The 14,963-nt window shown below is 40.2% G+C and overlaps 1 protein-coding gene across 1 annotated transcript in view; it reads left to right on the forward strand.

Annotated features, from left to right (window-relative positions):
* Positions 1 to 14,741, forward strand: part of TRPM6 (transient receptor potential cation channel, subfamily M, member 6) — a gene marked incomplete at both ends in the record, with an annotated part of 34,380 nt that extends 19,639 nt beyond the window's left edge. The window contains 5 exons of the mRNA XM_010295936.1: positions 988 to 1,187; positions 3,528 to 3,660; positions 5,402 to 6,347; positions 8,281 to 8,407; positions 14,691 to 14,741. Of these exons, the coding sequence (XP_010294238.1) occupies positions 988 to 1,187; positions 3,528 to 3,660; positions 5,402 to 6,347; positions 8,281 to 8,407; positions 14,691 to 14,741 (1,457 nt within the window). The remainder of the gene's footprint in view (positions 1 to 987; positions 1,188 to 3,527; positions 3,661 to 5,401; positions 6,348 to 8,280; positions 8,408 to 14,690) is intronic.
* Positions 14,742 to 14,963: the final 222 nt, after the last annotated feature.

Below are 14,963 nucleotides of genomic sequence, written 5' to 3' on the forward strand. Positions count from 1 at the left end.
CCGGAGTTCTAATATTTCAGGGGAAGAAGTCGTCAGCTGTAGGTTAAAAAAAATTCAAATGAAGAAATGTAGTGATTAATATTCAAGAAAACTGAATGATCAAAACTTACTCTATTCCCACTTCCAATTAGAAATCCCTTTCCTGAAATTGTGGCAAGGCATCAAATTTTTTTTAATACACAGCTGCGAAATTGTAATTTGAATTATTTCTAGATTTAAACCTTCAGCAGTGATGATGTGTTAAATCTTCTGCCTAGTGATTTCATTGTTCCAGAATTGGGACCAAAAACGACTATGAGTAATACATTTAATTATGCTACCGGAAGCAAAGCTGATGTTTTTGTGATTATATGCTGGGCGTGTAGTATGATGGTGCAACTGAAATTACAGCGCCAGAAACCACAGAGTTGCTTTCCTGCACGGGGGTCTATGATAGTAGGTACAGGAAATTATTCAGTGCAACAGCAGTCACCTTTAGTAACGTCACGGCTCCAAAGAGTACCCTGCAGAAGAACCGCTCGTGTAGCCGCCTCTTGCAGCAAGTATTTTCTGCAGGGGGAGTGTGCTGAAGAGCAGCAGAACCGCCTCGTTAACACTCTTCCCTTAGCCCGACTCCCACATTTAATCCGGTCCAAAGAGGTAGACAATGTTGAATTCTCAGTTAGGCTATGTATTAAAGTTTAAATAATCTGGCTGAGATTTCAAAGCCACTTCAGGGATATTTTTTGCCCAGTTGCCATTAATGGGGATGGGAATTGGACCTCCAAATCCGTTAGGCAGCTTTGAAGATCTCATTCTCAGTGCACTAGCTGCAGGCATATGCTGCTGCATTGTTAAATGAGAGTTGCTAAGCTGATTTACCTCACTGGAGGGATGGGACATTTCTTCAGTGTCAAATTAGATCTGTAGACAAGCATCTTGTGCTGTTCTGGCAGTATTCCTCACAGGAGTGTTTTATCATCCTTCCCCCTCTATCTCTCTTCTCAGTAATGTTTATTATGATTTGAAATCTATATCGAACAAGCTCTGGAAGTACAACCGGTACCGCTACATTATGACCTACCATGAGAAGCCATGGCTGCCTCCACCTTTCATCCTCCTGAGCCACATTGGACTTCTGATAAACTGCATCTTCCACCATCGGCCCCCAAATGAGCTGGATCAAGAGGAAGGCGACGTTGGACTAAGTAAGCAGAGCTAAGCTGCAGACCAAAAGAAATAGCTGATGAAGAATGTTTTACCAGCCTCCCATCACTTTGCAGCTCAGTTCCTAAAAAAAAAAAAAAAAAAAAAAGAGATATTTTCTGTGTAGCAGGCTGTTTTTATTTGCAAAACTGAATTTAACCTGCCTCTCTGAGAAGTCTTGTAGGAAAAATTGACTAGGGGAATGCTTGGCTTTGTATTTGGCTTTTGCTCTACTACATACTGTGCATCAGTAAAGATACCTCACAACTCTGAGCTGAAATAAAGTGACAGCAGCTTTTTCTGTAGGGCAGAATAGCCTTATTTTGAAAGAAAGTAAACAATACTGGAGGTATAAATTTCTGTACATTCGTCCTGAAAAGAACAACAATTCCTTTTTAATTGCTCAGATAAAGTAGCCGCAGAGGCTGAAGCCAGAGGAGATCTAGTGATGGCAGATGCAGAGAGAGAGCATAGGGGCCCCCCACCTCCTTGCTGCACCCCTCGCCTTGTGCACTGGCTCATCACTGCACCTTAACCCCACCTACTTCATCCTTGCCAACCTGGACTTCTCCATCCTAGGGTCCTTCCTAATGCCTCTTCGAGGCGATGCCAGTTCGCCGTCCCACAGTCGTCAGCTCCTGCAGCTCTGCCAGGAGCAGCAGCCCTAACCATTGCGAGGAGGGGACCACAAGATGTTGGGATGGGAATGAATACTCAATAGTGGGGCTTGGTGCTTGGTGGGATGAGGCAGGGTAATGGGGAGGAGGAGAGGCTGGTGGCTGTAATCTTCTCTAAAATAACATTGTGGAACATTGGCGCATAGTATTATACAGCCTCATCCTTTCTGATGCAATGTACATCCTTGATGCCTAATAGCAGACGTGAGCAGTCCCCGCCTAGGTTATGCTTCACTTAGGATTTTCTCTATGGAACATGAATCCCAGAAGATATCTGGCATGCTCAGAGGTGGTTACAGCGTTAAAAAATGGGCTTAACTGATCAGTGCTGAGCTGCTTTACCACTGCTCTCAGGCTCCGCTCCTCCATCATGACTGGGTACATCAGCCTGCCTTTGAAGTACCACTGCTTATTCTATAAGCATGCACAGTATAAGTCACTGATGTAGCATAGAGGGTGTCTTATTTGTAAGGTGCATTAGGCACAAGGGAAACAAACACTGCTTAGCACATCTAAAAGTCCTTGGATAGAAGAGGGCTCATACCTTGCCTACCCTTCTCTCAGAAAGAGTCCTTTTTTGCCGTTCCCTTTGTGTCCCTTTTCTGTATGTCTATGCATTGCTTGGTAAATTTCTTCTGCTTAAATCTTGGTGTGGGTAAAACTAACCAGTTTAGCAATAAGGATCCAGTGCCACCCTGTGGAAAATCAACGAAAATACCAAGATACAGAGAGTAAAATCTTGGAGGCAAGAACACAGATGGGCCAAGGGGGAAAAGAGCCTAGGAGGTGATCAAGTCTTATTCAGACTCGGGGTGGGGACAGACCCCAGAACGCTGCGAGGGGCTTCCCTGCTGAGCTGCAGCCGAGTACTACACCCTTGTAGCACACGCTGCCGCGTCGCTTGGCGCAGGTACCCCCCTTGCAAGTACAGTCAGGACTCTGGTATGTAAAAGAGGAAAGAAAAATGGAGCTTGGAAGATAGGAGTTTGGATCAGAGAAGCAGCTTTCCACCATATGCATTTCTTCATATTGACTTATTATCGATCTGTTCTCTTAGAAGTCTTGGTGTGCTAGAAGAATAGCATCATGAGCAGCCGAAGCTGTGGAGTTTTGAACTTTTGAATGTGTCCTTTTTTGCCCAGTGATCTTGCTTGGTGTTTTATACATATGAACATGTGGAGCAATTAGGTGAAAAAAAGCTTGTAGCTTTGAGTACCTGAAAGGACTGTAATTGTTATAGGTGACTAGTCCTAAATGAATGCCTGGACCAAATTACAGCAAAATCTTTGTAAGTCTTACATATCTACAGCTAAGTCTTGCGAGTCACACGTGTAACAAAATACAGGAAAAAGTTTGGGAGAAAATACATCTTTGTGAGCAGCGCTTTGGGTATGTACTTTTGAGGCTTTAAAAAGGAGTACAGTGGAATTTTTGTCCGTGTCGTTCTGCTCCCTGTCTAAGGGATAAAAACCATGTTTGCAAGTATGTGGCCTGTTGAGTTTTTATACTAATAACATACACTCCGAATTCATGGAGTTAGGTCTGATTCATTCTTGTCAAGGGAGGGGGAGGAAACGTGTTCTGGCAGGTTTTTTTGTCATGGGTGCTTGTAAACAATTGCTGTTGTCAGCGTGCTTCATACCGACTCCTGCCTCCTCTGTTCAGAGCTGTACCTGAGTGATGAGGAGTTAAAGAAACTCCATGACTTCGAGGAGCAATGTGTGGAAAAATACTTTCATGAGAAGAACGAAAGCCTGAGTTCCAGTGACAGCGAAAGGATCCGTCTGACAACAGAAAGGTGTGTTTTGCTGTGGATTTGTGCTCTTTGTGTACATTTGTCATATCAGGACTTCGATAAGCGAATGATCTCGGAACAGGTTATGGCCTCTGTGAGCATGAGGAGCAATAACATGCATAGGCTTGCTAAATTGATGGAATCGTAACGTATCTGTCCGAACTGCGTGGCAGCCCTCGCTGGGAAGCCTTGCTGGCAGAATTGCATCCCCAGTATGTGCAGTATGTGGGTGGTTAGCAGGGTACAGTAAGGTGTTGCTCAGTTTCACCTTTGCAGACCAGGTAGCACTACGAAAACACGCCCGACTATGGCATACTACACGTTTTTTTATTTAAAGGTTTAGCGGTGTGGGAACGCTGTGAGAATATTGCTTTGTAATTGACCATAACTGCTCTTTACAGAAATAACTGTGTGACGATGGCAGCGTTGTCTGCCATGTAGTGTCGTGTTTTGCAAAACGTCAATACACAACTGTCAGCAGGGTTTCAAAGCTCTCAGTATTGCCTAATTTAGCTTTCTATTGAAATCAATGGCAAAGCTGCCATTAAGTTTAATGGGAAAAGTTAAAGAAAATGAGGACTATAAAAGGTCTTACTGAATGCCAATACTGATCTCATCTAAGAAATTTGTTTTGCCTAGAGACAGATAGCCTCTTAATCTTCGCCTGTTCATAATCTTATTTTCTGCATACTAAAACAAAACACACAAGCAAAATGAATGTCCTCTGTAAAAGAATTAGAATAAGTAGCAATGTCCAAAAGCTGCAGAATCGATTACAGCAAGAAGATTTCATTTAATGGATAAATATAGATCTGGAAGGATTTTTTTTCTTGGTGCTAACATGAAACATGCTTCACAGCATTGCATAACATTAATAAAAGAAATTAATTTAGATTAATAAAATACTTTGGAACACTGGTCTTTGATTTTATTCAGCTATTGGTAAAATACTACATCTTTTAGTTACTCAGTGACAAAGGAAAGGAGCACATTTGCATACTGCCTGCAGCTAGTTTATTTAGTTTACCTTAGTGATGGAGCACCAGAGAGAGTATCTTCAGGAAATGTGAAGATAGTTATTTGGTTACAAGGATATCATTCCAGGCCAAGAAGTTCTTGCACTGTTCACTGGGGTTTTGAAGGCCATAACAAAAGGCTTTGCTTTTTGGGCAGTTGAATTTTACCTGAAGATAACTGATGGCATCAGGCATACAGAGACCAAATAGGTTGTTGGGGAGACCCCTTTCCCAGTCTCCAGTATTTGGGAAATGCAGGAGTATCTGTAGGTTTGTGTGAGCCTTGTCGTTCTCATGCTTGCACAAGAAATGTAGAAATGCAGGATGACTGGCTGACAAGAAGCATACTTTATAGCATTTTACATTTACGCAATAGCCAATGCAGCATTTCCAAAGCTGTGTCCTGCTGTCTGTGGTTTAGTAGTTCTATGGCAAGGAGTAGACATTAGTAGGAAAATAGCAGTTTTAAAAATACATACTTCTTGAGCAAAAAGCCTGTTTCCTTAAAAGTCACTGGGTGTTGGCCCAGTAATCTGAATGACATGTGCTAAATCTGGATGGGTTTTGTCAAATCTAGGTATTCATGGGAATGGAAGTTGCTCTTAAAAAAAAAAAAAGGGCTGTTTAAAAGACTGACTCTTTGAAATGTGTTAATGGCTTCCTTCATCATCTGGCAAGCAGAAGATCTGTGTTTTGGTATTTTAATTATCTTTTCTTTTTCCACCTAGAGTGGAGGAGATGTTTCTGCAGCTTAAAGAAGTTCACGAGAAGGTTTTTTATATCAAGGAGTCTTTACTTTCCCTGGACAGCCAGCTAGGACATTTGCAAGACCTGTCTGCCTTGACAGTAGACATCCTGAAAGTGCTTTCAGCTGTAGACACCTTGCAGGTGGAAGAAGCCTTACTGGCTGACACAAAATACCGAACCTGTAGGAAGCTGCCCCATAGCTGGAGCAATGTGCTCTATTCCAAGACCTTGAGCAGCCTAGAGTGTTTGTATGACAAGAAGTACCACTACTACAGCATGCCACCCTCCCTCTTACGGAGCTTGGTGAAGAGTCAGTGGCCATCGGAGTGCAAAGACCACGTATTGAGGACTAAGAGTAACAAGGTAGTAGAAGACAGCTCTCGAAAGATAGAGATAGAAAGTGACACACTCACTTCAGGAGTATCCTCTGAGACTAAGTCAACCCCTAGGTATGGACAATTTTTGCTGGTGCCCCCTGACCATCAGGGAGGGTCTTTCTCGGAGGATGTCACCTTAAATTTGTCCTTTCTGAGCACTCCTGCCAAGTACAGAGATGATGCATTCAGAGATGAACTGCAAAGTAGCATCGTGGTGCAGCAAAACTTGCAAAGTGTCAGCCTCATTGGAAAAGGGCCAGAAGATTATCAATGGAGCCAGAGAGACTTTGTTATTCATTTGCCATCAGAAAAGACTAATGCCGTAGAGGCTGATCATCCTCTTGGTCTCCAGCCATCGCTGGATATTGAAGAGAGTGCAGCACCTTCCTGCAATGACAGGGAAGAAACTGAAGGTGGTTATGTGAACTGGGGATTCTCTGAAGGTGATGAAAAAGGGGTTTTCAGCTCAGAGAAGAAACAAAAGAAGGCCCTGTGCATACATTCCACCTATAACAGTGACTGCAATTGCACTGGTAGTCCTCCCAGGCATGTCCAGATAAGAGAATCAAAATCCTTCTCGTACAACTCTGACAGATGTCACAGCAGCAGCATCTCTCAGAACAAGTTAAAACGCAGCACCTCCTTCTGGATCAGCCCACTCTGGAGGGACTGGAGTTTCTGCAGGAGGAACAGCTTACAGTCCCCGAAGAAAGAGAAAAGAGGGGAAACCTGCAAGGCCATAGGTGGTAATTATAAAACACTACACCTGTACAGTATCTTTTACTGAGGAGCCCAAGACATTATTAAAGTGTTTCCTTTGCATTCAGGAGGTATTAGCTGCAGTTGAGGGTAGTAGCAGAGAGTCCAGAGTTACTCCTTCACTTTCTTTGAGGTGGGTCTGACTGCTGTAGGGAATTTCTATGTGTGTCAGTCACCCTGATTCTCCCCATTTCATGGGATCCCTATGGCTGTGGCTTCACAGCCAGGATGGCAGAGGGACTGTGCTCGCTCCGGGGAAGTCTCCTGCCCTGGGGATAAAATGCAAGAGTTGCAGGAGCCAAAATAAATTACACGATCCCTAAGAGACGCATTAGCAGTATCATAAGTCAGATGGATGCACGGAGAGTGAAGAGATACACATTTTTGTAGCCAATTTAAAATCCTCCCTGTCCACCACCAAATTTGCTTACCAACAGCTAAAATTTAGCAGATTCCAGTTCCAAGTATGAATGGTATGAGGTGATGGATGACACTTGTTGTTTTATATCTGGTGATGGTGCACATCTTTGCACTGAACTGCATGAGTATTAGCTTTGGGTGTCACAAGTCTTTCTCAGCTTGCTTTGGAGATCTGCCAACTCTCTACTCTTATCAAATCTTCTCTTAGTAAACAAAAGCTCTGTAGCTTAATGGTGTTTTTTGACTCTTTCACACAGAGCCTTTACGATCCAGTGAGCTACACCACAGTGAGGCAACAAAAGCAAAACAACAAAACAGAGACAGAAAGTCTGGGAGAGGAAAGAATAATCAAAAATGCCTTCAGGTGCCGGTATGTGTAGATGCAAGAGAGTCACATATCCCATAGCTGTCTTTTTCATTCTTCAAGAGCAGTTCTGCAGTGTGGATTAGTTGCAAATGTATACATTTAAAATTCTGCACACAAATAGGGTGTCTTTTTTTGTGTGTCTGGCTGGGGTTTAATTTCCCTTTTGTTTGAATGTGTGGGATTTCAGTTTTGAGTGTGTTGAAGTCAATGGATTTTGCTGGGTAACATGACCAGGGATGTTATTGATTTTACACAGAAAAGAATTGGTCCTTGTACTTTAGCTGGTAGGAGGACTTGGGGACGCTTCATATGGTCTAGGATAGACTGAAGGAGTGGTGAGCAGTACCCAGGTGGTGTGCAACTGTAGACAAGCAAGGCAGGTTTTGTAATGTTGTCTCCTGCCTACGAGAGTCCTGCAGTGTTTTCTCTGAATCCATCAAGCATTTAGCACATTGCAGACAGCATATTGATTATGTCATACGTATGGGGCAACTTTTATAACTATATGTATGTATACATATATAGAAAGAATTTATATAGTTATAAAGAGATTCCCAGGAGCTTTTGTCAGCTGGGAAGCGTTACTTCTGTTTAATAAGATGACAGCTGAAGACTGATTTGTTTACATAAGATGCTCAGGTCAACAACAGATCTTGCATATTGAGACATACTGCCTCTGAAGATATTCTGAGGAACTTTGAACTTTGTTTTAAAAGCTGTAGTGCTAGATCTTTCATCAGTAGTATTTACTAGAGAAAAGCAATGTGTCTTCTGCAACTTGTAAAAGAAATGGGAAAATCTGTTTCTCAGTTGGGAGCAAGTTCAGTCGTTGGCATTTCAGTGATGCTCTGAAAGGCCACATCACAGACTGTTGGAGGAACTGCAGAGGCACTAGTCATCCTATAAATTGAGTGTTGTTTTGTCTCTGTCTTGCCAGGTGATTAGAGTGGATGATTGTCCCCAGAATGCCCAAGTGAGCTCAGAGCCCGCAGAGATCAACGTCTGCAATGAGCAAGAGAAACACAGCAAGAACTGGCTCACGGTGTCTAATTTCAGTCAGCTAAGTATGATATTTTGCAGATGGTGAAATTCTGAACAGCTTTTAAAAAGACGCAGTAAATAAAAATTCACAAATTCAAAGTGTCATCCACCACTTTCACTTCATGGCATAATTTTTACAGAATTAGAATTAGGTTGTCTAATATAATCATTATCACCACACATGACTTGGTTATTGGCTGTGTCATTGCACAGGCAAAAGGGTCATAGGTTGGATGGAAGGTCAGTTAGATCTTTCCGGGAGTGCTGCCTGTCTTGCTCGGGGGGTAGTAGAGTACTAATCCTCAGGAATAACTAGGAAGCAAGGAGGATCGTATTCTTGTCTCCTCTCCTGAGGTGTCTTCTAAAATGGCATCCTGGCTAATGGCAAAAATAAACTCTCTTGTGAATTTCTCAAGACATTTACACTCACAGGCAGTGCTGCAATACTGTATCTGCTGGCAGATCCTCGACATGCATTATTCATTACTGATTGCTCGGAAACACATTCTCCAAAGGGAAGAAAGGAGTTCTGTATCTGTCTCTGTTGGAAAGAAAAAGGAATGGTATTCTTACTCTTCTTTTAGTAATTCTCCAGCTCTTTCATTCTCAGAAATCCTTTACATCGTTCGTCTTATCTTCCAGCTTTGATGTGATGTGGGTCACTGGCTTTATCCTGCCAGCTGCTGGGAGAAGCACCAGGGCATGCTGTGACTCAGCACAGCATGGTCTGAGAAGGGCTATGCTCCTCCAAAATCTGCTGACAGAGAATGGAAACACTGTGTTTTAACCCTATGAAATTCTGTTGCTGCTTTTGTAGCCCATTAGGTGTTTGTGGGGGCAATATGGTATATAGGTGTTTATTTTATAGCAATGTGTAGGTGTTTAGTTTGTAGCAGTAGAGATGTTACACTCTGGAAATAGCTGACACCTGCTCTTCTGGCTAGGTTTGGAACGACTCAGTTACATGCACAAGAAAATGGAAAATCAAGACACCAGTAGGCATACCATACCATTCTGTGATTACCTGAGGCATTCTCAAGAGGTAAGACCTAAGATGACACATCCTAGTCCATAGTTTTGGCTGGGATGAGCCCAGAGTAGCTCTGCTGACATCCCTGGACTTGCCACTGTAGTTTCTTTGTCATGAAATACCTCCTCAGAGATTAGGAATTTTGTTGTCTGCTGGCACAGCGCATGTGTGTGAGTAAATGAATAATTTAACAAATGTTAACACTCTATTAAGATTATTGAAGTAGAATATTAAATTATTGAATCACTGAGTGGTTCTGAGTATGAATAAGTTGGTCAGAAATGACATGTGTGTTGATATTTCATTAGGCAATGAGTGAGCATGCAGCTTGGTCTTGAACCTGTGAGCAGAATTGGTTAGCAGAGTGATGCAAATTTTGGAAAGTTAGCTACATAGCTCTTAATCTATGACACAGAGATAGTTACTTCTTGCAAAGTGGCAGGTAAATATTGATAATAATTGCAAAGCTTAGATTTCTTACCCATTGGTTTATAAACACCATATCTTACTACTTACCAGAATTAATTTTCAGGTCCATAATGTAAAGGTCCTCTGCCTATGTAAATCAACATGGGCTCATTGACTTTGATGGAGCTAGACCAATTTATATTTCTTGAAGACTGGGGGCAGGAAACTGCATTATAGAAACTTCTATCTGTTTTTAAACGGTGTAACTAATGGAAGAAAATGTATCTTTCACTACATTGCGTAGAGGTATCTCAGAGGTATGAAAGGAAATTAACAAAGAATAAATTAAGAAAAGGAACCGTGAAATAATTTTTTCCTCTTCCTTGTTGAACAGCACTCTTCCTTGCCTGTTTTACTTATAGCACTCTTGATTATTAAAATGGTGATCTTTAAAAGCCTCGCTTATTTTTCACTGTAAATGCTATGAGCTGCTTTTTTCTTTAGCAGAATAAAAATAAACCAGATAGATAGTTTCAGATCTGCTGTTCTGAGTGCTGCAGAATTTGAATCCTAAATACTAGGGAAGAGAGCTAAATTTAAAAAGTGGCAGGTTTTTGTATGAAAGAGTGGAGAGAGAAATAGAAATAAATTTACTGATTTTGTATTCTGTAAAACCTGAGCTTGGAGTCCAAATCAATAAATCTTTGACATGTGAAACACAGGGTCAGACAAGCAAAGTAAGGTACAGTCAGAGAAACTGTGTGAAAGGACCAAGTAACCTGGTGCTTCAAAACTCATACTAAGATATCTTGGGTAAAAATCAAGGGTGGGATTTTTAAAGTTCTCGGAAAAACTGCAAGTTAAGTTTCAGATAATATTCAAAGCTGAATTTCAGTTAATTTGTCTTTAAACTGTGTTATCTTTGAACTTTTTTGGGGGCTCTGTTTCTTTTGAGGATTGAAATCTTCCTCACTGCTATTCAGAAGAATAATCCTGTTTCTGCCTAGCACATTAGGAGGACCTGGCTGGCACAATTTTCCCTAATATGACTGGAAGTTAGAAGATAATTTGAGTACTACTTTAACTATAAGACCTCAAAAATATGTGATCTAAATATCACTGGTTCAGTCTGTTACTTTTTTTGTTATTGAGGTTTAGGGTGCATTTCATTTTCAACAGCTGTAAAGCCTATCCCTAAATTGGAATTTTCCAATATAAAGAGAGTTCTCAAATACTGTTGGTGTTAGAGGACCTTTAACATGCTTTGGTGAGTGTATTGAGATACAGGTGGGTAACTGGGTATTTTATTCAAATGTATGGAGGCAACATGGAAAACTGTAATGTGAGAAAACTAGTTCTGTTCTAGTATAGGTACGGCAATGCTGTGATTCACCTGCCTGTCAGTGTCATTTTTCATGCTGACAATAAGCATAACAATAAGTGTTTTTGAGAAGATACCTTTTTGAGTTGTGCAGTTTGTATATGACGGTGATTGCAGATTTTACCAATAAAAGCATCTCTCTTTTTTACAGGATTTGAGTAATAGCATATCTGGAGCCACCAAGAAAAGTAATCTGAACAGAAACTCCTTGTATGTATTATTGGTATCTTAGGGTATTCATCAGATGCTTTTAGAAAGAGACTTCTATACTTCCTGCAGGTTTCCGCTTGAGTTCTGCAGTACACTTAGAATGAAAAATTTATGTGAAATGAAGAGTTAAGGCAATTCAGTCCGTTTAAGTTTCTTTATATGAAGCCTAATTAATAGAGATAAAAGAGATCTATTTAAACAAAGTGTATAATTTTAGGTGGAATAGACACCTCTTTTTATTCCAACAATAATCCAATTTTCTAATTCAATCACTAAGATCACCATAGCATTTTTAACTAGCCATTATTCCAATCTAGTGAGCATGAGAAGTTGAATTTGCTTTTGCTGTGCAAATTGCATGTTTCCTTTTTTAATAATTAAAATGCCAGCAGCTCCTGAAAGCTTCTCTCATTCTCTGATTAATCTCTTTCATACTGGGTCTGCACATTTACAAAATATTTAGCTTTGTTTTCTTAATGGGTTTTCAGTAGTTATTAAGCTTTGACTGTATTTAGTGAAAGTATGCTTATTTCAAAAGTGTTTTCAATTTTATTGTGGTTCCCCCCCACTCCGAGCTTATTGATCATTATTTTAATATTGGGGGTATTTTTTCCATATGCAGTGCTGTCTCTCTTTTCGTTCTTATTTTCATCAATTTCTTTTATATCTCTTTTACTTAGTAATACTGTGGATGTAATAAATAAAAGACACTAGAAAGCTGTCATATCCTCTGTGATATCACCATGGCAAGAGGAAAAAAGATACTGTGTTTTTTACCCATCCTGTGGTTGGGGTTTTTTGTGGGTTTTTTGTTTTGTTTTGGTTTTTTTGTTTTGGCTTTCTTTTTAACCAATCATTTATAGGCAGTAGGCAAACTACACACTTACCGGGAGGATTTACAGGCCGTTGAATGGCCTGATTCTGTCACTTAGTCTGTTGTCTTCTGTAGGATCTCTGTGGTCTGTGAGGTGAATCATATCCGCTGTCTTCTGTAACAAAGACTGCTTTAACGTTAATGCTGATGCTGTAGTCTCTCTGCAGGCTTGCTAATCCAAACCACCATTGGTTTGAAAAGTCTGTTTTTGTGCAAGCAATGGTAATGACGTCTGTAGCTCTGAATACATCTCAGCATTGATTGAAAAATGAACAATCGTGTATGTGATTGAAGTGGTCTTTAACTGATACTGTTATTGCAGTGTAAACGATACGAACAGTGGTGCAGAACCGTAAGAGCAGCTCAACATAAAGCAGAAAAAGAAACATGCAGAAAAACGTGGCTATGCTTCAGTAACTGAAGATTATTTGCTGGTTGTTGCGATGAATAAAGTTGCACCGAGGGTTATTTTGTTTTATGATTGCTGATAAAACCTTTGTGAATTTTGCCTTCACATAGATGGCATCACTTTATATGTACCAGTGTTAGCTTAATGACAGAAATTTTGGAGTAAAATATCAAATGTTTGCTTTTAAACAGGTTGAGAACTTCAGAGGAAACGGACAGTAAGTTTCTGGTTGCTTGTCGCTCATTTTAATTCCTCTCTGCAAATCTCACTCTGACAATTCTGAAGTATGAAATCCAAAAGGAAGTTAATTTGCTATAGTTGGAGTGTTATAGGAAAATGTTCAACTGTTGCTTCATATGTTAGTTTCTAATTCATACTTTAAAGTGAAAGATTTTTTTAATGAGGACATGTTTTTCTCATGATAACTTCCAAATCTTAAAAGAAAAAAGATCTATTTTTACTCTAGCCTGCCCAATAATGTTGTTCTTTTGAGCAGGAAGAAACTGTTTAAGATGATAGTGCTGCTTTCATCTCTGGCAGTCTAAGAAATCTCCTGAGTCAAGGCAGGGTGTATACCTGAGGATAGATTGTGATACAAAATTTTTAATGTACTCTTGATTTTTCAAGTTGTAGTTTGGTGTAATTCCTCTGTGTGTGTGGTTTCCCTGACATTACGAAATCGGTGAAGGACTGAATTCATTATGAAATGGCCAATGAAGAAAGTCTAGCTTATAGTGAGGAATGACTTTGTTCCACAAAATAGAGTGATAGTTAACTTCACTTGTATTTGTTGCCTTTTAGTCTGTCTTCCCGCTTTTCTGATGTGCCACTTGGCTGTAAGAGGCTGAGCAGCTAGGTATCTATCTCTTTTTGAGGCTAGCTGTGACGCAGAAATGAGTTGCTCTTAGACTTATCTCCCCTTTAAGTGCTGCTCTTTCTGGGTCCGGCTGTGCAGAAAACCCTGCAAGTGCTGAAGCAGACTGCTGCAAGTGTAGTCAGCCGTGGGGCTACGCTCTAGAGTGCACCATTGCTTTGATTAAAATCCAGTTTTCCCATCCTCAAAAGGAACGACTTAGCCCCCACTCCTGTCTGTTGTTTTACAACATCCAAAATGCGACAAAACTAGTTGGGTCTAGCGAGAAAGAGAGCAAAAAGCTCCTTGAATCTCCAAGGCCACTCAGTGGAAGTGCTGGCCCTTCCCCCAGCATCTATTTATGTTTTTTATTTAAGATATCTTTTGCTAGAAAAAGGAATAAGAGCAAATAAAATACACCAAGAAGAAAAGTATAATGTTCAAATATTTTGACAAAGATTCAAGTTTGAGTATCTTATTTTTCAGAATTAAAAGTAGTACAGTATACTTATTTTCTGAAATCTGGCATTTTGAAGGATTGTTTTGCACCAGAACAAAGTGATTTCATCTAATTCATGAAAACATGCTCATTAATATCATTTTTATTAAAAAAAAGATTTTTGGACCAAATTTCATCTCTCTGTGCCTGTTAAATATGTAAACACAGAAACTGTTTGTCAGTTTATATTTTAACAGCATTTTAGATGTGGGTTAACGGGACAGTATTGTTTTAACTTTAGTGTAATAGTACAGTTAATGGAATGCTTAATGACTGAGGATGGAGTTGGAAGAATCATGCCTTTGGGAGGCTGTGAAGCATGATGGACAGCAAAGTGCTTTTAAAATCCCGGAGGTGTAATTGGTTTAGAGAGGCTACATGTCCTTGAAGTTAATATCACAAGTTTCCCACCATTTCCCTGAATAAATAAGTCATCTGACTATGTTACATTGATGACTGAAATCTGCCAGTATAGTACCTTATAACGTAGTTAAAACCTATTAGTAATTCTCCTCTTTAGAATGCTGAGACAGTAATTCTGATTAATCTGTTTCATGACAAACTCTGGGATGGAAGGAATTAAAAAATCATGCATTTATCTCTGCTACAATACGCGTAATGATCCTTTAAACGTTATTTCAGATATCTCTGCCTGCTTGAAAACATCTCAAGACCTGCATCATCACTACTCAGGTAAGCAGGAGGCATCAGAATGATAGCTGAATAATTTAACACATTAAAAAGAACATTAGTTCTTCCCTTGTCATCCTCTGTGATTTTCGCTTTGAAGAGTTGCACAATTGCCCACTGCTAAGAAGGTTCTGTATTAATTCATGCCTAACTCTCCGGTGAGGAAATTATGAATTATTTGCTTGCTGCTAATTGCTTCATTCTGGGTATTTTTGGCAAATCCAG

Source organism: Phaethon lepturus, unplaced genomic scaffold (assembly GCF_000687285.1).
Source record: "Phaethon lepturus isolate BGI_N335 unplaced genomic scaffold, ASM68728v1 scaffold22110, whole genome shotgun sequence".
Classification (NCBI taxonomy): domain Eukaryota; kingdom Metazoa; phylum Chordata; class Aves; order Phaethontiformes; family Phaethontidae; genus Phaethon; species Phaethon lepturus.